Here is a 27433-nt window from a genome sequence, read left to right as displayed (position 1 = left end):
TTTAATTAAAATAAAATAAATAATTAGAATTAAAATTTTATTTAAAAAATTAATATTATAAAAAATTATAAAAAATAATTAAGTTCGATCTAAAATGTATATTATGTCATATATATATATATATATAATCAGTAATTAATATCTATAAAAAAAGAACACATTTTCATTGATTAAGTCTAAATAATTTCGTATTAAAAGAAATGCAACTATATCAGGAATTGCATACATAATTTTTACTTCTATAATTCTTTAATTAAAGAAATTAAATCATTTCACAATAGAAACACAAGCTACTTGGTCAAATTAATCAATTGGTTGCGAAGTTTATGATTCACAGATGGTGGGATTTAACTGAGCGCTTAGTCTAACTAATTAAATATCCGCATTGCTATCATAGCCAATAAGCTCGCCTTGCCAAGTGAGCATTTCCAGCGTAATCATCCATATTAAGCACACATATTGTTTCTCACCGCATAGTTTCAACTAGCGTGTTCAACTTCTTCTAGATTCGAGTCCCATTCAATATTTGCCTAGCATCCCGGGCTATATTCCCGTTTATATAAGATACGGAGATGAACCGTTGGAGGGAATAAATCCCGAATTGGCTGAAGCTTTCGGAGAGACATCAAATTCGATCAAGGTATCAATATTCCGTTAATGCCTTTAAATGCGAAAAATACATACGAAAATAATTGCAACTTATTATAAGAGAAGCATATCAGTTTATCTTTAAAGTAATCACAAGTGCCGCGTAAATTGAGATACAATTTACTACAGGGATGTTAATCTTATACCATACGATAGAGTTTGCAGAAGATAGATCACACACTCGCTCATGACAATTTCAAAGACGACGGCATAGACATACTTTTGGAAGAATCAAAAAAGGAACATGATTATCCGTTGCATGTTCGAGCAGCGGAAAGTCGTTCATTCGCCACTGCCAACGATAACCAGTCAGGGGACTCTAACAAACCAAAGCTTCTAACCATTTATACACTACCTGATGATAATGAAAGTAGGCCACGTAGACGTTATCGAGGAAGATCTAGGCAAAAGAGTTCTAGAAAACGACCCGAATTTAAGGTAGAAATATACAAATAGTCAATAATTAATCATAATCGAAGTTAATCAAATCCATTTGTTTAAACAATATCTTTATTTTAGACCGTATGTGAGAAACACAATCAATACTAGAAATTTAAAAATCCATTTGTTTAGATAAAGTTTTTAAACAAAATTGCAAAAAAATACCACAAAACGGTTAATTTGCATTAGTTTCGGAGAAATTTTAGAATAATACGCAAGAGTGACTCAACATCGGTGATTCAATGAGCATTTATCATCCTATAATACCTTTTATCATTAAAAATAAAGATTGCTTCATGTGAATTGTATCCGCGGCAAATAGCATTTAATTCCAAGGAAAAGAATTACTAATTTGAATATAACGCATTTTCAATTTCCGTACATCTATCTTGTTTGACGTTTACATATAATCTAAAAGAAAAATCTCTTTGAATTATATGATGTTGTTTGTCGCTTCATCGATATGCAGCGACGCATTTAAAGATCCTATCATCAAGAATGATGATTGAGCTTTATAAGCCGGTATTAGAATGTAAATGAATAAACATCTTGGACTTATTTTTAACGCAACAATTAAAAAACGCTTCTCGTCAGGGTCAATTGATTTCTTTATTCAAATCTTTTAATTAATATATATAAAGCTCAATACAAATAGGATTTTTAGATGTATGTCCATAAAACGACAAGAAATGTTCAAAATTATGTATACTTGTTATTTGTAAAATAATAAATTTGTAAAATGTTCTATAGGTTAACCCACTCTCTGACGAGGAAACAGAAGAGTTGAAAAAACTGGCGATCGAGGTGGAAAAAGAAGAGACCAAACCGAATGAACTCTACGCTCCAAGTCCCAGACATTCTGGATCGTCCAAGAATACACACAATCAACATAGAACGTACAATTTTATCGCGCCAATGAAAGTGCAAGTTCCATTCGATGAAACCTTGGCAGATGTGCCAAAAATTTCTCAAAACGGTGACTTTTCACAATTGGGTTACGATATTGTTACACCCGCAGCGGAGGAAGAGGAACTGCCAATTAAAGGGCAAGGTCCAGCTACAATTTGGTCTAATGTAAATAAATTATTGCCTATTGATTTGCCAAACGAAAATGAAGCCAATAAAGATTTTACATCTAAAATTGAAAAAATTCAAGAGAAACCACTCGATGTGAAGATAGATCTGCTAGAAGTACCTCAAGATACAGATTGTTCGAAATCTTTGAATGAATACAATGTCGCTACAATTGATAAAAAGGAACCGCCTTTTAAAATACTAAATCCAACAAAAATTTTGTCAAATGTAGATAAAATCTCACCCATCAATTTTCCAAATCAAAATGAAATGAAAGACTTCACACAGCCTACCGACGAAAATGCAATGGATTAGATGTTTAAAACTTTTTAAGCTCAATTCTTTTATAATTTATTTGTTGCAATAATATCGGATATTCTTAATCATTTACATATTTTTCCAATCGTAGATTCTTCAAAGAAATCTCAGGATAAAATATTTCTTGTACAAAGTTCACGAATTTTCGATATTTAAGAATTAAAATAATTTTTTTAAAAAAACTATTTCGCAAAATAATTTTACACTTTAATTAAACCTATTATAAAATTCATTACAAGGAAATAATTTTGTCGTATCTATGTATCTATTTGTAATCGAAGAAAAGTGTAACTGATTGTAGATATCCTGTATGCTATAAAATGATAAGCGTCAAGCATAAGCTACTTGCATGAAAGAGAAACGTTTTTATAATTTTAGTTTGTATTATTTATGATAAAAACTTCTTTATGCTATCATAAATACTTCATTACACTATGGATGTTACAGACTTTTAAATAGCTGTTACTGCTTCCGAGTTTGTAAAATTTGTTTGTGCACATTGTAAATTATGTTAATGACAAAACTATTGTGTATTTTAAAATGTCTTTAATAAAATTGCTGTTGCAGAATTATTCACAATAGTGAATAAAAAAATATATATATTGAATTTTCCTCTTATATTCACTATATTCACCTACTATTTGTGTAAATATACAATTAAACAATACAAGCGTATATAAATAATATCGCAAGTAATATTAATTAAAACTAGATAAATCATCGAGAAAGTAATATGCTATAATCAAATTTTATGCGATACAAAATATATACGATAATTTCGTTACAATCTCTACATACCTTACTTTAGGCTACGTCCACTTAATGCTACGAAAGCTTCGAAGCATTTTTTGATTGGTCAGTTAATAACATTTTTGGTCAATCAAAAGTTTCGAAGCATTTGTAGCGTCAAGTGGACCGCACCCCTAATTCGTCTATTTAACTAAATATTAATTTTATATTGCTACCACATTCACTCAATATTTTTATTGTCAACTGTCTGTTGCTCACGTATTAAAACAATGCTTTATTGATTACGTATATCGTAGTTCTCATGCCCGATTTTTAAAATTAAAATAGCCAGAATATTGAGTCGATTACTTGCAAGAATGATAGGGTCATTTAATTTACGAAGAGTATCGCCGTCGATGTTAACAAGCGAACTACTCTTACGATGTTGGAAAAATCTCTTACTCGAAAAAATAAACATTTTGTCCCCAGATGTACACGCATATGAAAGAATATTCTCCTTCATCCTCGATATATAAACGTCCTGTATAGCTCGACAGTGAAATTTTTCTTTCCAATTCCATTGCTTGATGAATTGTCAAAAATTTCACTGGAAGAATTAATATCCTTTTTGTAGAAATTCTGTTTCGTAACTAAGCAGATTTATTTTGCGTGGCATTATAAACGTTTGCCATTATAAACGTCTGACTGAAGCGAGATTCTCTTTAAATGATCGAACCTTAGCAATCTTTGATAAAGCATCGATCAAATAATCCATTCTCCTTGAAAAAAAGTTTCCATCGACGCTCCAAAATCATCAAATTTAAATAACGAATTAGGTCCTCGTTTGGAAGATTAACATCTTTCGCATCAGCATCTGTTTCTTTATCTTCCGCATCAATACTACACACAGGTGACCGATCGTTATTTATCGGAATAAAATCCGCCAACAACAGGAAAATCGTTAACCAGCTTATTGACATTGTTCTACTAATTGTAAGCTAACGGGATTTTCTTTGAGTGCGGCACGTGTGAATTAGTCCTCCTCACTAGAAAGTGGCGCGAACAAGCACGCATCCGCGACGATTGCGGCTGTGTCGCGGAAGATACTGACGGAAAAAATTAAGCTCGCATGAACGCACGAACGAACGAGGTTGCCGGAGAACGACAAATTGGACTGTTATGTTCCACACCTTAACTCCCTGTGCATTGACCCTATCTCCTCTTCGAACGTCGCTTCCCACGAAATCTTTTTTGTGCGAAAATATCAGAACGTAGATTCAAGGAAATTATTAGTTTATATTATAGCTCTTGATAATTATCGTTTATTAAGCAAAAAAATTATTCGTTAATTTTACAAGAATTGCACGGGAAGAAAAAATTCGCAATGACCGCTAAATCCTATGCATCACTCGGAATCTCTAAGCCCCGTTTTCACAATATATAGTTATTTAATAGATTAAAGGTTAGCAGGAAATTCACGAATGAATTTCATTGATGAATTTCTTGATAACCTTTAATCTTTAGATAACCACATATTTTGAAAACGAGCGTGCCATAAGCGTAGTGTTTCCTATATACTTTGCAAAACAGAACGAAATATTGCCATATTTATATGTTCAGACTCTTACCAGAGAGAAACCTGGGGTGAGTTCCAAAACTTGACTCTGTCAACTCCGAGTATCTTTTATCTTTATTCAACATTCGGTGACCAACAAGGATAAAATAATACTCGAGTTGACAGAGTTGAATTTTGGAACGCAACCCCTGAGAGTGGACATCCCGGCATTTTTCATGTACCAAACTTCGTAGGGTATGTCCACGTTTTTGTGGTTTTTTTCTATTACGTGGATTAGATAAAGACAAATAATCAACTTTGATCGTTCGTCCTTGTTTAACTCACGTAATAGTATAGAAAAGAACCACAAAAACGTGGACATTACCCTACGAGGTTTGATACATGAAAAAGGCCGGGATGTCTACTTTCAGGTTTATCTCTCTGCTCTTTTACCAAAGAATAAATCTCTAGATAGAGCAGATACAGAAATACACTTTATCAGTAGTAGGTATTGTTGCACGATACGTCGCGTCGATGAAATATCGACATATTATCATGCATTTATAAATACAGGACACGTACGTCTTATCAGTTTATATCGCATTGCCGAATCGTTTGTTGCTTGCAAATGGAAAAAGTACAAAGTGCATACAAGTGCGATGATAAAAATAACTAACTGTATTGCTTGTGTAGCGTGAATACACTGAGCGATGCATTCAACTGATTCAACAATTTCCTCACGTGACAAAAGGAGACGCGTTTGTTTGACGGCTTTTCATACGCGTGTATCGAAGAGAAAGACTTCCACATGATTTTCTTGTAAATAACGTGATATCGCTTGTCGAATTAGCAATATTAATCAGGTAATTCAACGATATTAAAAATTCGAAAAATTCGATATCAATTTGATAATTAATTAGACAGCATGACAGATTTTCTTTTATTTTTCATATAAATTATTTTGTAGTGTGGAATTAATAAAATTAATTGCAAAGTTTTCTTAGTAAAAATAATGTTTGCAAGTTAAATTTACACCCGGCGGGCACATGCAACGTGATATAACCTCAAAATGATAGATATTGGTTGACCGTTAATTTTTGTGATAATTGAGTATGTTGATTCCTGTTATAGTGGATTTATTAATCAATCGACAAGTACTATTTATAAATAAGACAGCACACATGGCTGGACAACAACATCCTTTTCTATCTGGGTTCAGTGTGCAGCAGCCAGCTATGCGCGCACAGTTTGGTGGCGGACAAATGGTTCCTGGTTTGATGCCACAGCAACCAAGTACGTACTTGAAGAATTCCTTTCCTATTTGTAACGTTTTCATTCGTATGTCAATATGTGTATCTAATTATATTGCTGTATGTAATTTGTAAATAATAGGAGATGGATATATGTCTATTTTTATGTCTGTTTACTTTTGATTGATAGTACTGTCTACTTATATCTCAATGTTATGTAAAAAATTAGTTTATAAATTAGAATATTATGACTTCATCTTCAAAGTTAGAATCTTACGCATTTTAACTCATTATCTCCGAGCAAAATTTTTTAATAATTTCAAGTAATTTCAAATCGCAAATTAGATTTTTCAGACATTAAGTACATATACAATATTAAGTATATATCAATTTTTTTAACTATTATAAAAATAATAGATTATTTTTTATGAATTCTAATTCGTTTAAAAGCTACATTTTAAAAAATAAAGACTAAAATATAAGGGAAAAGTAAAACAGATTGATTGATTAAAGGATTGACATCTATAGAAATATTTGTGAATCTAATGTCTATAACATTTTGAGAACAAATTATAAACTAGAAATCAATTAGTAACTATTGTTTTTTAGACATAGTCAGCTCTCAACAATTTAGCATGGTTAGTACTGTTGGATCTAATACCATGGGAATGCCCAATTCCCAACAAACCTTGGCACAACAGCAACAACAACAGTCTATAGCAATGCAACAACAAATGCAGCAGATGCAGCAGCAACAATTACAATTGCAGCAGCAGCAACAGGCTGCGATGGTTCAACAGAATAATCAAACGAATAATCAAGCCACAACACCACAGACTCCAATACCACCTACACAACCACCGCCGCGACAACAGCAAACTAAGGAATTCAATACTGCTAGTTTATGTAGATTTGGACAAGAATCTGTACAGGAAATCGTCAGTCGTACTTTAGAGCTTTTTCAAACTCTCAAAGTCCTTCAACCACCCAATGGTTATTTTTCTAACTAAACAATTACAGTATCATCAAATAACATCTTTTTGTACATACATTATTTTTGAATGTAGGTACTGCACAAGGAGCGAATATGGCGAATGAGAAAAAGAAAAAAGTCTATGAACAATTGGAAATGATTAAAATAATGTTTAAACGTCTAAGATTAATATATGAAAAATGTAACGAGAATTGTCAACTGCAAGGAATGGAATATACGCATATAGAAAGTTTAATTCCGTTAAAAGAGGAATGGGATATGAAATCTGATGAAAAAAAGACTTCGGAAGCTTACAGACTTAGTTGTGAGGAAAGGAAGGAAATTATGGAGGTGAGGCAAGAATAAGATTATATTATCTACATTAATACATAATTTTTATATTAAATGTCGATAAGAAATGGAGCTTATTTCTTTTTCAGCAAGTGATATTAAAGAATAGGCACATTAAAGAAATAATCGATCACCTAAGACGCATTATTTCGGAAATAAACACAATGTTAAATATGCGTCGATCTTAGGTTACCAAATAATATAAATAGAAAATTATGTTTACACATATTATTCTAAGAAGCACATTAAAAAAATAAATTTCTTTTTACGATATCTTTGACATTGCAATTTTCACCTGCTTGTCACACACTTCTGTCTTTCATTGATCGATATCAGTGTCCATGTCTACGTCTAAACAAATTATGTCACTACTTCAAAGGATGGCTTCCGATATCGTTTCCAGTGGTGTTTCCAAGTTCTTCACGAAAACTTTAGAGCATTCCACATCGCAATCTCTGAATTTGCCTGATATGTATGTGTTGCAAATGAAATTTTATTGGTTTATCTACAAATATACCAAGTGAGCATAATGAACACTAAATGATGTAAATAATTCGAGAAATTATTTACATCAATGTGAATAAACGATAGTTAATATTTTCTTTCTTTAATATTATCTTATTCTTTAATATTATCACAAGTATTTCCCGCACAAATAGTAATATTTTAAATTTTATTATTAAGCATTGTGTAAAATGAAATGGATTTGCTTTGATTAGCGCAATATGATTTTAAGAAAAAGAGATATACTATACTAAAATTATTTCAGTATCTCCATTCACTTTACCGACAGAAATCGATTCTTTTGAGCTTGATTGAGAGAAAGTAAAGATTAAACACAAACTTTCTTACCGATAGTGCCGATAATGACACGCAGATAATGTTCGCGTAGAAACGCACGGGCCTTTTACTTTTCCGAAGTTGCAAATGCCAAATTGAATTCATTGTATTCGAATTATTTTCGTCGGGTTCATTTATTTTTTGTCCAGGAAACGTTCCATTCTGTCTCAAGATTGATGCTACCAGATATAATACCTCATGGCGGAATCAACAGGATCGCGTGCGCATCGAAGAGAATATTGGCGCTTTATTTGAATTCTCACAAAGTATTATCAGTCAACAGTTACAATGGTGTGGTACTAGATAGATTATCCAGCAATGAATTAAAGTTTAACGTAAGTCCACTGTTGCGTCAATATTATAAATATTGGGAACAATAAAAAAAGTGAAAGTGAAGCAAAAATGAGCGTAATATATAAAATGTACGATGTCGGCTTATTGAAAGTAACTGTGAAAATAATCGTTAAATAATTTCTAATGTTTTATATCAATAATTGAAACATGTAACTCAATTGATTTAAATAGCTTGATCCTACACTTTGTTTCTGTAAAATTTTCTATAAAAAATTTTTAAGTATATTTATAATGCGAAAGAAAAAAAAAACAAAAGTGAAAAAGTTACGTAATGTATTAAACTTTCTGTTTAGAATGTACATAATTAGAACAAATACTGTTTTAATTTTAATGAAGTGTTTACTCCGATTTGTAAGATCTCTCCGAATATGAAAGTTTTGAAAGTAGTCGAGTACAATGAAATAATCTCGAGTATCCTACATCAATAGCCCACATTCTTCTTTGAGAGGCGTAACTACCACGATCAGGAAGCTTACAATTAGATCGATGCAATTGACCATAGTTATAACGATACCTGCCACAAACACACTTTCTCGCAATCGAACATGGGGGCGACCCGCAGCTTTTTAATTTCATCGGACAGTCTAGCGATGTCACCTCATTTTCGTTCCGATCACGACGCGGTGACGATGGGTTCCCTCATCATTGTTTTAACCGCCTTCGCTGTATATTGTAGTGGTAAACAACTATTCGACATTCGAGCGATATTTCAATGTCGATTCTGCGGCTACATCGTCTGAATTCATCTCACCGACTCCAACGACTCTTTTTGTTGCAGAGGTGTATTGTGACACACTTCCGACTAAGGTCGCTAAACCAGAAGATACCGTTCTCCTCGAAAGAAACAACGGCAGTCATGCAACAATTGAGAAGGGAATCTTTTGGAAGAATCTCAATCTATCGAAACGCAAACCGACGAAAGTGGTAGAGTCGAGGAGTCTGGATAACATAAACAGCGACATGGATAAGAGGAAAGGGCGATTTTTAAGTAGTTTAGCCTTTCTAACTGGTCTCAGCTTCGGTGGATTAGCTACCGCAGCATCTTCCACTATGAAGAATATCGCTAAGATGCCACAGATGCTCAGCATAAATCTAGGTTCTTCCAAAACCTCACCGTATTTCGCCGCCTATTATAGTCAATATCCGTACGCTCCCTTGCTACCTTATCCGTTCATTTATCCCGGTGCCTTCGGACTCGCGCCGATGATTGACGCCGCGAAACCCCAGACGTCGCATAACGATTTAACGCCGCAAGTGATAAACCTGTTCGACAATAGACCGAACGATATTGCGGAAAATAATGAAGACTATACAGATGCAGAGACATCCAACGTGGGCAACGGGGCTGATGATCGCATAAGATTGCGAGCCGAAGCTGATCGAAACGCGGAAGAGAAGGTAAGAATGTAATAGATCTCGGCTCGCGCCGCGATGAGCAAATAGAAATCAGAGCGGAAAGCCACGCGACGTTTTATCTTGATGTGCATCTCACTCAACAAAGAGAGTACCGTGCTTTCTGATAAACTCCAACATTGATTACTCATATCATCAATTAATTACACGAAAGTATCAGTAATATATTTGTTTTTATTAATATTTATTGTTAGAGCAAGAGCACAACAAATAAAATGTCGGCCGTCACTGTGTATTGTTTATAGAAAACAATTAAAATTGTTCAAATTAATGAAGAAGACCCCGTATTCAATCGAGTCTTGATGCCTAATAATATACTGTTGTGAATCTTCAGAATTTCCAGTTCAAACCGTACCAATTATTTGTCAGAAATACAATTTTAGAATCAAGTTGGAATATACGTAATATTACAAATTAAATTGACGAGTAATTTACTATTGTTATACTAAGCATATTTAAAGCATTGTAAATAATTTCATTTAATTAAGATTATGTCATTACATATAAAACCTATGTGCGTTATATACAAAAATTCCCATGGTCTTTGAACAACAATTGGCCGGCACTTTGTCTGTCATGTATTCTTGCCCTTACAGTGTACGTTTGTTTAATCTATAGCAAAGTTCCTAAACAAAATTCTAGAGCGAGTTTTAAAGTTTTTGTATTATTTATATCCGATAAATGCCGACACGTATTAGGTTTACTGCTGGATCTATTTGTGCGAGAACAGGTCATCTTATCGCGTATGCTCAGATAATAACATAGTGTACGACAGGTGTTCTTGTGACAAATGATTAAGGCTTCATTTGCCTTTCGTAATTCCCACGCGTAAACGACTAGATGTGTGCGCCTGTAATTTGGGCCCATGATGTATACGTGTCAAGATAACACGCGCGTTAAAGTATTGGTTCTTAAACGGAGCAGTATCTTGTATAAAGTCATGCATGTAGTCGCTAATCTCGTCATAAAAAATATATTCCTTCACTTTACTTCGCTTCTGTTTTAAGGCGCGTACAACATAACTTTGTTATAAAAGGTAACATTTCTATAATATTCTAGCAACGAAAACTGCTTTTTTTTTATCAATTTAATATTGCGTATTATATTATATTCTGATTCTTTCATAGAAATATATTTATTTATACTTGATTTGTGACTTTGTATATTAATTCATGTTATTAACAAATAATATTAACAAATTCATGCACGGAAAGAATGTAACTATAAATACAAGTTTAAAAACAATTTTATTTGAATCATCAAAAAAATTGCGTAGGACACACTAATTGCTAAAATGTTAAAACTTGTTACAGCATTATCATCAACGTTCTACATAATTATTTCAGTGATTCAATAAAAATTGCGTAGGACACACTAATTGCTAAAATGTTAAAACTTGTTACAGCATTATCATCAACGTTCTACATAATTATTTTAGTGATTCAACAAAATTATTTTCAGATCTGTATCTAGCTACATTTTTAGATACTTCAGCAAAACCGTTTTTTTTCTTGTATTATTAACAAGTATTATTAACAAATTTCACTAGAATACGATACGCGGGTGCAAAGAGGGTCAGCGGAGACGCGCCAACGTGAAAGGATCAGTCAGAGAGCGTGAATATTTTCACGAGAATGCCGATGATTTGCGAGCAAGCTCGAATTTTCGCCGAGCTCAGAATTCGACGGAGGAACCAGATGATACAACATCAGATAAACCTACTATGAGACCAAATACTACGACAATTTCACCTGACAGTGCAAATACAACGCATCACCACCATCATCACCATCATCATATCTTCCCGGGATATTATGGTGGGTATCCACAGAATATACACCACGTGGATTTCACAACATCGCATCCGTACAGTCAGATCAATTACAATGCACCGTATGAACAACCTACTAATTTTTATCAAGACGACAAATATAATGTCTACCAAGGCTTTAATCCATCTCTTTCCGCGCCATTCCCATCCGATCAACCAAATGAATTCGCAAGCACGGATTATAACAGAGTGTATCCTTCTGGATATCCACCATTAAATATCAGCGACGGTTTTACACCCCTAAAATAATATTCTTTATACGAAGCTCGTTAACGTCTACTAAATTGTGAAGTAGATCGTGTCTAATGAGTTTATAAAAATGAGAATATATTTTTAATTAAAAAATTACTTATACAAAGATAAAATAAATTTTAAGCTAATTTTATATAAAATCTGATAGTGTGTTTATATATATTATAAGATTGCAATTTATTACGTACCTATTATGATGCACTATAATTAATTTTCAAGTTCTAAAATTTCGAAAATTTTTAAAAACGCTCGATATAATTCGTTTTGTAATTCTGATAAAACCGAAATATTTTTGTTATAATTTTTAGTTTCTATGTATAATTTTATTTTTTATACATTAGTAAGCACATTTTTCTTACATTTTTTTTAATTATAAAAAATTATCAATATATATATGAATTAAAAACTCTTTCTCTATTAGAAAGTTTTCTTTTTATATTATACTTTTAATATTCATCTTGTAAGGAAAAGGTAATTATTTACGAAAACCTTGTGGCATTAATCAACAAAAAATAGAAATACAAATTGTATTGTCAATTATTGAAATATATTGCCTGTCAGTTTTATCTAGTTGCATTTTTACTTATGGCATCCTTACCAATTTAAATGTAATTTTCACCTTACAATTAGAAGATTTCATATGACGCATTTGTTTTTTTTTTTTAATATATAATTTCTTATAAACACTCTAGAGTCTATTTATATGATGTTATTAATGATTATTTATGATTAGTATATAATTCTTATATACGGATTTAATTATTGTATGGAAAAATTATTTAAAGTTAATGAAATACAATCTTGAAAGAAAATACGTACAAATTGGATGAGTAATGTTTTATGCATTTATGTATAAACGTTCTGTATCGAATAAAAATTACGGAAAGTTACGAATAATCAGACATTATTTGCTGTAGTAGGTAGAAGTTTAAACTACTGTGCATAACGTATTTTTCCATTCTTTTTTTAGGTAATTATTTACATTATTATTGCTAGAAAAAAACTTTTGAATAATTATATCAATCCAAATTTTTAGATCACGTCACTGCAGGTCAATTTTGATCTATAACTGATAACATTATTGAAGACAATTTCAAGATGCGTGTAAAAATAATAACTCTCCACGAGTGAGAGAGAGAGAGAGAGAGAGAGAGAGAGAAAACGTTTATTATGAGAAGTTCATATCCTTCATAATACGAATTTCTACATATGTAACTTGTTTGAACAATTGCTCATGAAGTTACACAGTTGTTAGAGATTTTGCGTGAACCGATCAATAAAACGATAATCCGCTAATGGTGTTCAAGTTTCGTTGATCGGCGTGAATAGCACGACACTACTATCGAAAATATACGGATAATAAATAAATGACTGTTCCGTCGTAGTCCAACCAATTGGACGTCGTCGTTCGCAAGGAAGAAACCTGTTTTATTTTCGGACGAGTTTGGAGGGCTGGGCTCCTCATCTATTTCGAGAAGGCCGCCAACCGCTGGTATTGTGTCTCTAAAGACGCCGGTACTTTGCAGCTTTCGCGCGTAATTTTTCAGCTGGCAGACTTTCATCTAAATCGCGCATCGACGTTTAATTCATGATAAGCAAAGTGAAAATCAAGAACAAATGTACAGAAATACAGAAGAAAATATATCCTGATATATTATCTTCATTTTCAAAGTGATACAGATATCGTTAATAAAAAATATTGTCATATTCTAAGTAAAGAGACTATTACATCATAATTAAAGGGATACTGTTAAAATTGCGAAATAAAATAATGCATATCCAGGAAAAAATGTAGGTTGCTAAAGATGCGGAAAAAGTACAGAAAGTGTGCGGATAAGATATGTAAATGCGTGTACCCGGATATTTAATTATTGTCATCGTTGCGCTTTCGCTTTTAACACAGCCGGGTCGAGCGGCGAGTAGGGTTTCAACAAGTCGCGCGTGCCTCTGTCCCAAAGTGCGTGTGAAAGACGGGAGCTTTATAGGCGGGTGAGTCAATCGCGAAACTCTAACATGCCGCGATTACAGTAATTTCCCTCGATCGTTACACTCTCGGCATGACGCGTGTATACGATACGTCGCTCGCCCGGCGATTCCATGGGTTCGCGGCGCGGTTATGTGGGTGAACCGTGCCGGCATTGCGTGCGCGATTGTGCAATAAACACGATGTAGGAAATGATCAGCTTCCTTCGCGGAAGTGCTAAGTTTTCTTTAAAAACGACGATGCTATCGAGCGCCACGTGGCCGGCCGATTTAATGCCCATTTCTCTCAGATGTGTCGTAAATAATTCTGTTTTTCAAAACACATGGCTCTCACGTAATAAGCTTCATTTAGAACGATATCTCTAAAACGTTCTTGAACGAATTACCATAGGAATGATTAAGAAAAATCTGTTTGCCAGGCGACGTCCTTTCAATATGTCATTCCCTCGTAAAATTCGCGATTTTACTTGTGTAACGTATTTCTGCACATCACGTTTAAGCACGATTGTGATAACGTTTTAACGATGCGATTTAACAATTGTTCATAATCTTATATCTTTTGCAACGACGAATGCAGACCGTAGTAATTTTTTATTATTCTAGATTATGACTGCTATAAAATATACCTTTAACTTTCGAGCAAATACGTAATTCTGTGGACAGAATGATGAATATATTGTATACTCTGAAAAAAATGTCTGGTTGGATTAATTAGATTTGTGGTTAAAAATGAACGATTCAAAATTTTCTGGTTAAACGTAATAGAATTCTAGTTATAATAACCGAAATTTTAATTAATATAATCAGAATTTTATGGTCCGTCCATTTCCAACTAGACATTTTTCTCAGGCTAAGATTTAGTGTTATTTTCAAGACCGAGATATTTTATCGATTAATGGCATCATATATCTATGAAATCGGACTAGATCGGGTCTCTTTAAATCTAAATATATACCGGGTGTCAGAGTTGAACGCCCTGGGATTTCCGGTTCTTGGCGTGTGCACTTCGCTTTTCTCCCTTCACAGTCCTTTTTATTTTTCGTGCAAGCACTTACGCGTCGTCTCTTCGTATCCTCTCCTCATACTCACTTTCTGCTACCGGCGATCTCGTTTTTTTTTTCCACGCGAAACCCAATAACCCTGTATCCTCTAGGATACTCCAGGACTATTTCCTGCGAGAATGCACTGGTCGAGCCGGATGGGAAACCGCAAATGTAGAGCCCCATGGTCCCACCTTTCAGTGATACCGTATACGCAATTCAGCATATATATTTCACATAGGAAATAGCAGCTTGAACTTTTAAGTAAAAAATTATTTGTTCGAATCATATACATTTTAGATACTTAAATAGATTCTTTTGAATAAGAACTCTTCTCTACTGGATATTATTCTTTAAATTTTAGAGTAGAGTCTTACTCACTCTTAAAGATTGAACATTCTGCCATTCTTTTTGAAAACTAGAGGAATGTTCATTCTTTAAAATGAGATTCTACTTCAAAAAATTTAAAGAGTATATTTGATTATATCTTATTTCGATGATTATTATCCATAATAAAATAATATTTTTATAAAAATATAATTAGATTCAGAAATTCTCAAAGCTATAGTTAAATATCGCCTGTTTAATGTTTAATAATTGTGTGTTAAAAAAGCTGTAATTTTATGGCAGTTTTGCGAAATTATTCAGAGTATTTGGACGGACTTTTCGGATCAGGTACTTCTCAAGATTCGTTTCTTAGGATTTGAAAGGGTGCTTCACTCGTCGCAATGTGCACGCTAATAAAATATTGCCGAGTCGTACGCACGTGCGTCGTGCACACAGAAGCGAAACGGTTCGTTCGGTGTGGTAAATGCACCACGGTTGGGTAAGAACCCTGGTCTCGTATATGGGGGACGACAGAGGAGAGACAGCTGTGGGGCAGCTGGCAGCGCGTGCCATGAACCTATGGGGTCTCCTTCGAGCGCGAACGCGACGGACGATGATATCCTATATTCCGTCACACGTAAGTAACGGCAGGTTTCGAACAATGCGCGACGTTCCCGAGCTTCGTCTATCCTTGGCATCAAAGGGAACGTAGCTGGGCAGCTACGAATTATCGCTGCCTGGTTGCCTGCCCGGAAGCACCGTATAATAAAACTCCTTACGACTATCTACGACTGTGATTGTTTGCATAACGTGTATAAGAAGCACCATGGAGGACAATACTACTCTTCATATTAATTTTCATAATCGTAAACCTAGGTCTTTACTGATGAGAGACATGAAATCTCTCTCTCAGTGGAGGACAATATAATAAAATTCATGAAACTGTACATAGAAGAATTGCTTTTGTAGAAAAGTTATTTTAATTCAACAAAATAACAAATTTACATTTTTCCGAAACCATAAATATATAATAAGCCTTTATAAGTTTGTTAAAAAGATACTATAATTTGTTAATATCTTATTGTTTTATGTATTTGATACTTAATATACAAAAGTGAAAATTAACATTAAGATTCTTGATATAGTTTAAAAAAATAAGTCGTTATAGAATGCGGGATGCCGGATATCCTGCATTTTCTAATTCAAGATAATATGCATTCATTTTCTGTTTGTATTGCATTTGTAATGTTCGTACAAGGCGCATTGAAAAGGTGCACTTTCCTCGTGAGTTTTTCACCGGCCCGAAAGAAAAAGGATCAGCGAGTTCAAAGCTTTCGGGGGAGAACGTTTCAGGCCAGCGAACATCTGCCGTCGTCTGCAACGATAATAATTCGAACAGCTGATGCTCTTCCGCGGACCACCGCCTCGCCTCGTAGATCCCTTAGAATCGCTTCGCTTTGTTATGCATTTTCGTAAGAGAAATTCTCGTGGAATAAAGGAAGATATTTCGATATTTTCGATCTTCTACTCTATAATAAAACTCTTAATAATTGCAGTTTTCACAATAAATACTATATAAATATTCTCTCATTTGTTGAGATGCATTTTCGATATATAAATTATGAAAAATTAATCCCATAAATATATTTTCTCGAAAGAGAAATTAGAATGACAAAAATAGAATTCGGTTGTAATTGATAAAATGATATTCGTATATTATCATTTTCTAGATATAGATTCTACGCAATAATTTGTAATAATAATTCTAATTGTGATTTTATAAAATTGTTCTATCAATAAAAAAAATAAATATAAATTTTATAAATCTATGATCTATACGATAGACTAAATCATAAGTGAAAGTTGTGCGTTCGATGTAGAGGTATATAAATTAACATGGACCAATTATGTCAATCATCAAAGTTATGATGGAGGCGCGTAGAAAATCTATAGAAAAAGTACAAACACCCCAAAAGAGAAAAGATCGAACGACTTGTTCACGATCGTGCCAAGTCCCCGTCGCGCACACGTGCTTCTCGGGACAATCGATCACCCAGTAACAAGTCATTACCCTGCCGTGCCCGCGAGAAGCATCTCAAAACCAGCGTCGCCGAGTACCGCGTGAAAATACCGATCGGCCCTGCTTTTTGAATTTCAGCGCTCATGTTTCCTGGGTATGGGGCTGCTTGCGTGCGCACGTATCCGTGGACGAGAGTGGGAATAGATGTCGGCCAATCGAGAGCCTCGATGGCAGACCAACTGGCAAGGAAACTGGCGAACTGAAGCGCCGTGTAGTAGCCGCGGCAACTCAAACGGAAGACTTAGCACTCGCACGTGGGCTTTCATCGGCGTCGGTTCCGTTTTGGACGCGTTCACGGTCACAAGAACCGAGCCACCGTTCACACCGCGTGGTGACTGTAACGCGAACTGGCCGAACACGACCATCCTTGATGTAAAAAGGTGCCTGCAGTTTTCGCGAGTATTTCTTTAATCGAGCCGAATAGTCGGTTTTTTCCGGAAGTGCATCGTGCTTCATATAGATCGCGAAGATTCCACACAGGCGGAAGGATTCCTAACCTTGGTGTATAACTGTTTGTGTACCATCGCTTATTGGGATTATCACGGCGTAGTGCAACGGACAGACGTACATAGTGCGATACACACGTAAGTGAGCGAATTATTTAGCACTGATCGTTTATGAAAATTCCCTAGAAAAACGGACTTCCGGAAACTATAGGTCTGTCCGCGTTGCATGAAATCCCCAAATATTTTTGCACTTAAAATGAGATAAATATATATATTTGTGGCTTTGTAAAGAAAAAAAGCGAAGATGTGCAAAAAGTTCGAGCAACGCGAACAGACCTAATATTATTACAAGAGAAACAGAAATTTTCGATATATTGGATACTCATATCAATTTGTACCGATTTCGTAATTGCTTTCAGGAGATGCGATTAACTTCGGTAGATTCCACTTCTCTCTTCGATCGATCTATTTTCGATCCGCTGTTATTCCTTTTGAAAATAGCACACTTGGCTACGAGATAACTCGTAAAAAAGTTATCGGTTTTGCGTTAGCAAGTGTTATATTTAATGCATGCCTTGTGCAAAGCTGCCTATCATCGTGCTCGTTGTATGAATTTTGGCATTGCGCGGCTCATTAGCGTTGATAGCTACCATTAATGTTAATTAATGATAGTTAATTGCTATCGTTATGGCGTGTCGCTTCACGCAATTTTCACATCGCGGCTTTATAATTATAAAAATATGCGGCGTTAAGATCGAGTGTAGATTAGTTTCTAATTTCTAAGTATACAAATAAAAGTTTCTTTTTGTTCGAATTAGGCCTAATTATATCAACGTTACTTTAACTTTAAACGAGGCTTAAAACTCTTCCTCTCTCTCTCTCTCAGCTTTAAAAAGAGAAAAAGAGAGAATTCTAAGCTTCACTTAATCCTTTGTGTCACGTATTTTTGTATCGAACCGGAAAATAATTATTTTACAAATAATTATTTTTACAAAAATATGAACCGGAATTATTTTTTTCTAAACAACCATTTTGACTACATAACAAATCAAACGTGATATATAAAATAAGTTTATAGTGTTACTAAATTAATAAGAGCCAAAGAAGAAAAGATGTAATTATATAATTACACTATGACGGAAACGATTAAAGTCAAAAGACTTATTCGCGTCGCATGCTCCAACGTGCTCCAACATGCTTCAACATGTTTCTACCATAACTTCTAGTTCTTACCTACTCATTCCAACGAGCACGTTAAAATAAGTAAAAACTATGGTAGGAGCCTGTTAAGGCCGATATCTATGATGCTAGAAATCGGTTCGAGATCTCGAACAGAAAAAGAATTAACAAATCACATTTAAACACTTTGGTCACATGACCAAATGCGATTGGTCAATTCTTTCTTCATCCGAGGTCTCGGACCGATTTCTAGCATCGTGGACATCGGACTTTAGAGTATGTTGGAGCATAAGACACGAATAAATCTAGAGTGCGTTCCGAGCATGAATCACATGATGCATCATTCGTCCTTGTTGTTCATAAATAAAGAAGGATAAAATGATACGCACACCCCTAAAGTAACGTTGGTGCAATTGGGTCTTATATATGTATATTCGTGCTATTATTTCCTGTATAATTGAGATATCACTGAAAAAATTCTGATTGAAAATGGACAAATCAGAACTTTTTGGTTGAATTTATTAGAAGTCTAGTTGAGATAATCGGAATTCTGGTTGATACAATATTTCTACTAAAATCTACTGGAATTCTTATTTTTACCAGAATAATTGTATCAGTTAGAATTCTATAGTTCTCTCAATTAGAATTTTATAGATTTAACTAAAAAATTTTGAATTTCCACCAGAGTTACTATTTAATCCTAGACCATTTTTCTCACGATATTTATAAGATTTTATATTTGAATTCCATAAAAAATTATGAGACTTTTTAGTGATTTAACACCGGAAGCTCATTGATTAAGAACTAACTATCGGAATAATAGAAAAGAATAATACAAACAGCGTCAAGCAAAATAATCAATCATTTAAATGAATGATGAGTTATAACAATGGTCGTAGCCATTATATGCGGCTGCTTTATCCTTGGAAGATATGAAGCATTATTAGTTATGAGGGAAACACTGTCATCACTGCTCACTCACTCGCCTCTGCATATCGCGACATTGAGATGCACCGATAAAATTGGATGCATCACCTCGCGAGAGCGACACTAGCGTGCACTTCCCTGGATCCCGTGTGATCTACATATACGATCAGTCGGCACGAAACGTCGGCGTCTCGACTGAATCCGATTTTGCTGTACGTGGCATGTAAGATCGCGTGGCGCGCGAATTTGTGTGCGCAGGAAATTCTGTTTATCCGTCCGCGAAACTGCGCGGTGGCGCGTGGCCATCTTGCACGTTCGTAAAATGGTCTGCTTCTTCTCTCAGCTGTCCCCTCTCAACCCCCGTTCAACGGCCCGATCGTCGCGACAAAGGGCGACCGGCACGTGTTCCCCGATGTTTATTAATAAACCCCGACGGTCGTGCCCGACAATTTTGCCGAGCCAGTACGTCTGGAAACGGACGCAGGTGATAGCGTTTCTGGCTGAAAAATTGCTCAGAGTGACACCCATGGTTACGAATAGCCTATTGTTCATAGTACACAGCTAGTGATAAAACGTTTTCGATACACTGAAAAAAATTTACTAAATCTTAATAGATACTTCTTTGAATAGTACTTGTAAGTAAACGTTTATACTTACATTAAATAAATATCATTACATTAAATAAATACATTAAATAAATTCAATAAAAAAAATATAGTTAAATGATATATAATATAGTTAAATGATAGTTAAATGATACAAGTTAATGGTTTTTGTATCAAATATTTATTTTCATTTAATAAATACATATTTATTTAAAACCATTCAAACAAATATTTATTATACAATAAATTTATTAAGACTGTATATGTGAATACACAACAAATAGATTTATTAAGAGTATAATGTGAATACACAACAAATAAGAGTTTAAAGCCTGTAACGGTCGAAGTTCGATCATTACAAGCTTTAAACTCTTATTTGTCAAATATTTGTTAAAATTTAGTATTTTTTCAGTGTAAAACTTAAATTTCAGATTTAAATTAAGACAATGTAAAAATTAACATATATTTTAAAATTAATTTAATCTTCACTCAATACATATGTTAATTGAAAATAAGCCAACCATGAAGATGCTCTGGAAGTAATTCAATCAGAATCACATCTGACTGCTTTTCTTTTCCGTGGAAAGCGCGTGAAAGAAATTTCATAAGTTTGCATAAGAACGTGGAAGTTATTTACTCGCGAAAGTTCGCTGTGATTTTTCTGCTCATTTTATCTTGAGAGGTAACGGGACTGGTCTAAGTCGAGTTATGTTAATGTTCGATGTTCTTTCGGAAGTTCGCTAAGTTTTATGAATTTTACGAAAGGTCCTAAAAGTTGAATACAGAATCCATTGTCCATATAAAATACCTGTATCCTTCTACCTTGTTTCTACCGAATAATAACGAGAATCAAAGTAACACTAGTTACTTCAATTTTTATTTATACTCTTTTGATAAAAACGAAACTTCTAAATACATCTATGAATGTTTGGAATTAAGCTGATTATAAAATAATAAAAAAGATTAATATAATACAATAAAAAAATGTTACTAAATTTTAATAAATATTTGTGTGTGTGTGTGTGTTTAAATAGTATCAAATAAGTATTACTCAATAAAAAAAAAATACTTAAATTAATGGTTCTAGTATCAAATAAATATACATTTACATTTAGTAAATATTTAGTCAAACTGTTCAAATAAATATCGATTAAAATTTAGTAAATTTTTCCAGTGTAAATTATACACATGTATACGTTTTATAAAATCAAGTCACGACTGTTAATCTCTCTAATAGCATGGAAAGAGAATTCTTTCTTTTTTCGGCATTCTAACACGTGATCGACAATGTACTGTTTTCTAGCCGATATCTCCGATATAGAAAAATATAAGCCATGTAATTTTCACGCTATCGACGGACAAGTAGCGCATAACGTTTCTTCGGATCCCGCCCGCGAATCGTCGCCATATAAACTTTCAGCAGACGTACAACGTTTATTGTCAATCGTGCTTCAACAAGTGTTCCTGCATGAGATGCAAACAATTTGATAATGACGTTATCGCCTGCGTAGCGAGGCTCGCATACAAACGTATAAACTTGTCGCGACAAGTTTTGCAGAAAGATGCGGACACATGCCAATTAGTATTTGAAAGAGAGAAATTGTTTCGAAATTTATTTGACAACTACACATGTAGGATGTACACTTGTAAAGTCTGCGAAAGAAAAAACGGAATACACAAATTCGTTTTAAAATTGATTACATTTATATAAATATGCGTGAAGCAGAGTAATTAAATATATAATTCTTCGTAAACAGTCGTAAAATTTAAACAATGAAAAGTTACGTTATATACTACTAATTATAAGTTTAAAGGCATCAGAAGTAATTTCTTTTTCTTTTGTATTTAGTACTTAAATACTTCTATTTAAAAATATGTATATAATATGGAGATTCTCATTACGACGATTTAGACGTTTTTCATTATCTGATTAACTTGTAATTTAAAACTTAATTTCACTTAACTTAATGATTAAAAATAATGTTTTTCTAGCATGATTAATCACTAAACTAATGGTTTTATTAATAGTAACGTTAGGGTCCAATTTTTCATTTTCTGGTTAACTGGTGGTAAGACTGAACCTGATGGTTTATCCAATGAGCTTCGTCTATGATAATGTGGATGAAGTCCATTGGGTAAAACATCAAGTTAAGCTTAATCACAAGTTATCGGATAATGAAAAATTGGACCTAGCAGTTGTTCACCACTAATCAGTTTGATGATTAACTACAGATAGAAGAGAAAACAATTTTTACATTATCATCAGATTAAGGCTAACCATAAGTCAATCATTAAATGAAAAACTGAGTCTTTGAGGTATCAGATTTGTTTTTAGAGATTAATGCATTTTTCACTTGCACTTCTGCAATTAACTCGCGTATATCCGACATTTTTTCGCGAAACCTGACGACAACTATGCGTCACACGTGTTTTTCGAAAGATTGGCCTTCTTTGTGACTTTGGCCGAGAGGATATTTTCGCGAGTGCTTTCATGAAACGTATGGCAATTGGCCAGTGCCGAACGACACGCCATGCACGCTCGACACGACCAAAAGACGATGACGTCTCTACGTTATGCGTCGCGATGGGAACTTGTCGCCAAAGTGCGGCGCGTCCGAGAAGTACATTCTTCTCGTGCACCACAGGGTGTCCGCATAGTCCACGTGTGAGCTATTAAAAACCAGTGTTTCTCAACGAGTAGGTATTCGCGAACGCTTTAAACATTCCGCGAAGTTTTTGCCACAAGAAAGCACATCCTGCGAGCTTCAGGGTGCTATTTCATTTGTGTGTTTTTGTCATACGACAAATGTGTGCAGGACAGAGAAGTCCTCGGATCTCTCTATTCTGTAGCCAATCAACAGGCACGAAACATTTGTCGTACGATAAAAACGCACAAATGAAATAGCGGCCTCATTCATCTCGACAGAAACAGATCCTATTGCGCGCGAACTGTGCACCTCGTTGGAACAACATTCCAACGAAACACGGTCAGTGAATATAACTGGAAATTCATCGAAATTTTCATGTCTCGCGATCGTCAAGGATTTCTGTCGCACACCGTGTACTTCCGCCGGCTTACGAGTCAGCCGGCCGCGTACGGCTATTGTTTCTACCCTCCGTAATCCGTGCCTCTTATTACCTAAAGGGTTGAAACTGCCTTTACTAACGCCAAGTTGGTAGTCGACGGTGCATTTTCACAATGTGACTCCGCAAAACTCGAAAATATGAACTAAAAAAATATTTTTTTCTCACGTTACCCTTGTTTACAGTGAAAAGAGGATTTATTTGATAAATTGTGATCTGCAAGAGTCATCTGTATCATCTTATAGTAATATAGAAATTGAATATGGATACATCATACATAAAGATTCACTTGATTTAATAACCCTAAATTATTCTTGAATTATTTACTAAGAAAATGTTTCAAAAGAAAATTGCATGGTGTCAAGGGGAACATAATTTTACGCACGATCGCGTCCGAGATTTCGAAGTCACTTATGATTTTTTTAAACGGAATCCATTCTTGTTTGAAACGTTTTTCTAACAAGTGGTAGTTAAAGAAGAATTTAAGATCGTTAACTTGCAAATTATATACGACACATTACTTTGTATATTATTTTAGACTTAATTTGCGATGATTTACGATGCCTAGATTAAAAATTTTATTGATACACAGTCATGCCTTACGTTGTAATATATTTGAAATATAAATGCTTCACGGAAGTATCTCTCATCGTGGTTAAATCGTAGAGCTAAGAAAAGCGATTTTTCGTGTAAACGTTTCGAACGAACTCAGCTAGGACGTCTAGGGCAGAGCAAAAGATGGTGAAGGAGGAGAGGGCGGCGATGGCAATACAACAATATGATTATACGGCGTGCTGCACCGGTTTTCTGCAGCAGCTGCCGTCGTTTTGGGGGATCTCGACCGGGAACCGACGGTCGTTCTGTCGAAGTACCGGTAGGAAAGGGCAGAAGGAGGGATGGGCAAGGAGAACAGGCGGGGGGCCCGTAGAAGGCCCCTCTGCCCTCGCCATAGGGCCCGGCGCACACAATATGTTCGGGCAAGAAGAAGCGAGTGTGTTGAAAACGCCGAGTGAGAGGAAAAGGAACGTGACGGGGGAAAAAGGGCCCTTTCTCCCTCTTCTTCTATCGACGCTGAACGCGTTGCAGAAACTCGAAAGACGAGCCGCACGAAAAATGCCCTACTACCTGGTTCCCTCGACCCTGGTTCGTTCTCTACGTGAGGAGCAAAACTGGCTCTCTTTTCAGGTTTCTTTAGAGAAGAGTGCGAGAGAGAGCCTTAGATGGAGGTCATGGTCCTTCCTCCTTGCCCTTGCTTCTCAGCCCGTATAGTCCTCTTTATCGTTCAGGGTAAAGCCCTCTCGCTTCTCTTCACCGTCCTGTCGACCCGTCGGATTTTCCACGATGCAGGGGTTCAGTTTCTACGCAAAAGGGAGCTTTATCTGTTCCCTTTGTGTTCGAAGGAGTCATCGATTCGAGCACGCTAGAGAGGGTAGACGAAAGTAAGTGACTACACATGAGACGAAGTTAGAAGACGATTCGTTTTCGTGTAAACGAAAGCCCTTCGGTTCTTCTCGCGTTCTTTGAACTGCAGGAAGTTACGAGCGTAGATGGATACGTGTTGCATCATTGCATATTGTAAACGGAATTTTTAAATCGTTTGTATGACGTAAAATATTTTTTCATTTATTGGGTTGCTTAATTCCTCACGTCAGACTATTGTTGTAAATATATATGATTCTACTGCTATAAATAAAATTAATAAAACCAGTTTTAATATATAATCTCAAAACAAGATAGTGATATTTTAATTCAAGCTGTGCATCGGTTACCGATTATTTTATATCGTTCAGATTTTAAAAAATTCAAATATTGAAAATACATATTAACTTTTTAAATGTTAAATGCACACAATATCATGAATTCTATTTCATATTTTTTTTTTTTATAGTTTTAGATACTGTTCGTTGTTTTATCGCTGACTGTGCATCATGACATGATTTACTACGTAGAGAAAGTTATTTTAGATATATTACTCACGCGCATGCGATTTTACTTTTGCAAATCTTTTCAAGAAAAATTTCGCGCGACTTGAAGCTTTCATGACATTGCGTAAGATAGACGATTTTATAAAAGCAAAGTTTCTATCTTTCAATTAGACAAAAGAAATATACTTTATATATTACGCTGTAATTCTACAGAAAATGTACGTTGAAAAAATTAATTTAATGCTTAAAGTTAGTTAATTATATATATATATATATATCAATCGCTTATTAATTATTGTATATTTAGTCTCTAAGCTAATTAGTGTAATTCTACGTTGCGGTAATTGCTTTTTAAGTTCTGCTTGGCGCCTAAGTAGCAGCAATATCTCTTTTTTGTGTAAGAGAATTTCGCATCCATTTCACTCAATTATGATTCCCCTTTCACTGAAGCCAACGTGAGTGAGCAGCGTTTCATAAATCAGCGAAATAAAATTCTTTAAAAGAAAAATGAATAGCGCTTCTTTTACCGTTGTTACAATTGCTCTATACATACTGACATGTACATATCAAAACGTGTACATCATTATAGCGTACACGTTAAGTACGGATGTCGGCTTAGTTGCATGCTTAAAACCTAATTGTCACGAAACTCGCACACATACATGCATTAAGTTTGCATAACGAAGTGCAACGGTTCTTTCACCCCTCATAGGGGTGAGAATTGTATCTTTTCAGAGCTTCTAAGCTGCACGCGTGCGGCCCCCTTAATTGGACGCGGGTGAATTAGACAGTAACGCGACACACAAATTAATCCTCCCGTAACAAACACACTACTCCGAGAGTACAATGTAGACCAAGCATCATTAAAACGAATGAGAATGTCATTTATAGTGATTTTAAAGAGGCTTTAACGCATTACATAATGCGTTATTCCGTTCAAAACATCCAATACCGGAAATTAAACATTTTGATAATTAATGAGATTTAAAAAAAATAAAAGCCGTAGTCAACACAGGTATAAGTGTGCAAAAATAATAATTCTTATTTCGTATACATCAATTGGTAGCTAAACGTTTCAATCACTTGTTTAGTCTTCCTCAGTACAAATACAAGAAAGATAAAAAAAGTGATCGAAACGTTTACTTATCAGTTAATGTATATGAAATTTAAAAAAAAACTATTATTTTGGCGTACTTATGTCTGCGTTGGCTCATTACGACTTTTATTTTTTTTTCTCTAATTTTTTATTAAATTCTGAACCTTAATTAGTTCATTTTATTTTAATGAAATTTGTTCAATTAAGAGTTATTATAAATTTTCTCATTATTTTTTCTCAAAGCATAACAAATAACAAAATATAAGTATCACTCTTTATAAAATTCTATTACATCTATTTCATACAAGAAATGAAAAAAAGTAAAATCGTTCTCATGCAGTATTTAAATCTGGAATACTCTCTTTGAAGTGTAGAGACGAAAATACATAATATCGATTTCAGTCAAAATATTTTGTTCTCTTTAAAATGAGTTTCTACTACTACATAAATGCTTCATGAAGTGATAACATTTTAAACTTATAAAATTAAACATTAATTTGTTTTTAACGAAGAATAAGAGCTTTAGATTAATCCTTTTGGCAAATTAAAATTATGCAAAATTTTATTATAAAAATATTTTTTAAATAAAATAAAATTTGACTATTTCTCTTTAAATTTTCAATATAAATCGTAACTATTGTATCATTAACTTTCTATATAAATTTTTTCTAAATTTTAATTTTAATCTTATTGAAGAATTTATGCTTATAAA

General features: G+C 34.3%; 5 protein-coding genes across 7 annotated transcripts in view; 4 read left to right on the top strand and 1 right to left on the bottom strand.

Annotated features, from left to right (window-relative positions):
* The window catches only part of LOC108761378 (uncharacterized), a 3263-nt gene extending 740 nt beyond the window's left edge, over positions 1 to 2523 (top strand). The window contains exons 2-4 of the mRNA XM_018507871.1: positions 507 to 640; positions 805 to 1086; positions 1840 to 2523. Coding sequence (XP_018363373.1) covers positions 507 to 640; positions 805 to 1086; positions 1840 to 2478 — 1055 coding nt within the window. The 3' untranslated portion in view covers positions 2479 to 2523. The remainder of the gene's footprint in view (positions 1 to 506; positions 641 to 804; positions 1087 to 1839) is intronic.
* Positions 2524 to 5339: 2816 nt separating this feature from the next.
* On the top strand, positions 5340 to 7637 carry LOC108761354 (Mediator complex subunit 30). 2 transcript variants are annotated; one of them, XM_018507824.1, is made up of 5 exons: positions 5340 to 5628; positions 5897 to 6058; positions 6625 to 7008; positions 7083 to 7339; positions 7429 to 7637. In XM_018507824.1, exons 2-5 carry the CDS (start codon positions 5947 to 5949, stop codon positions 7525 to 7527), a joined length of 852 nt encoding a protein of 283 aa, XP_018363326.1. In that variant the 5' UTR covers positions 5340 to 5628; positions 5897 to 5946; the 3' UTR covers positions 7528 to 7637. The 2 variants fall into 2 exon arrangements, with proteins under 2 accessions (XP_018363326.1, XP_018363327.1); XM_018507825.1 differs by lacking the exon at positions 5897 to 6058 and having other exon boundaries at positions 7429 to 7635.
* Positions 7638 to 7658: 21 nt separating this feature from the next.
* LOC108761321 (uncharacterized) lies at positions 7659 to 8379 on the bottom strand. The gene is given in 4 exon segments (XM_083287359.1): positions 7659 to 7821; positions 7823 to 7844; positions 8192 to 8295; positions 8375 to 8379. Coding segments are annotated over 4 exon segments (294 nt in total).
* Positions 8380 to 8879: 500 nt separating this feature from the next.
* LOC108761353 (uncharacterized) lies at positions 8880 to 12057 on the top strand. Its single transcript, XM_018507823.1, has 3 exons — positions 8880 to 9211; positions 9312 to 9931; positions 11496 to 12057. The coding sequence occupies exons 1-3, from the start codon at positions 9079 to 9081 to the stop codon at positions 12024 to 12026; spliced, it is 1284 nt and encodes a 427-aa protein (XP_018363325.1). The 5' UTR covers positions 8880 to 9078; the 3' UTR covers positions 12027 to 12057.
* Positions 12058 to 17685: 5628 nt separating this feature from the next.
* LOC108761456 (RNA-binding protein 24) overlaps positions 17686 to 27433 on the top strand; it is a 30918-nt gene continuing 21170 nt past the window's right edge. For both annotated transcript variants that reach the window (XM_018508025.1, XM_018508026.1), the window contains exon 1: positions 17686 to 18043. The gene's annotated coding sequence lies outside the window, so the exon portion shown is untranslated. The remainder of the gene's footprint in view (positions 18044 to 27433) is intronic.

This window comes from Trachymyrmex cornetzi, unplaced genomic scaffold, assembly GCF_001594075.2.
Source record: "Trachymyrmex cornetzi isolate Tcor2-1 unplaced genomic scaffold, Tcor1.1 scaffold248, whole genome shotgun sequence".
Classification (NCBI taxonomy): domain Eukaryota; kingdom Metazoa; phylum Arthropoda; class Insecta; order Hymenoptera; family Formicidae; genus Trachymyrmex; species Trachymyrmex cornetzi.
The sequence above is the reverse complement of the archived record's forward strand: the minus strand, read 5'-3'. Positions and strand labels throughout refer to the sequence as shown.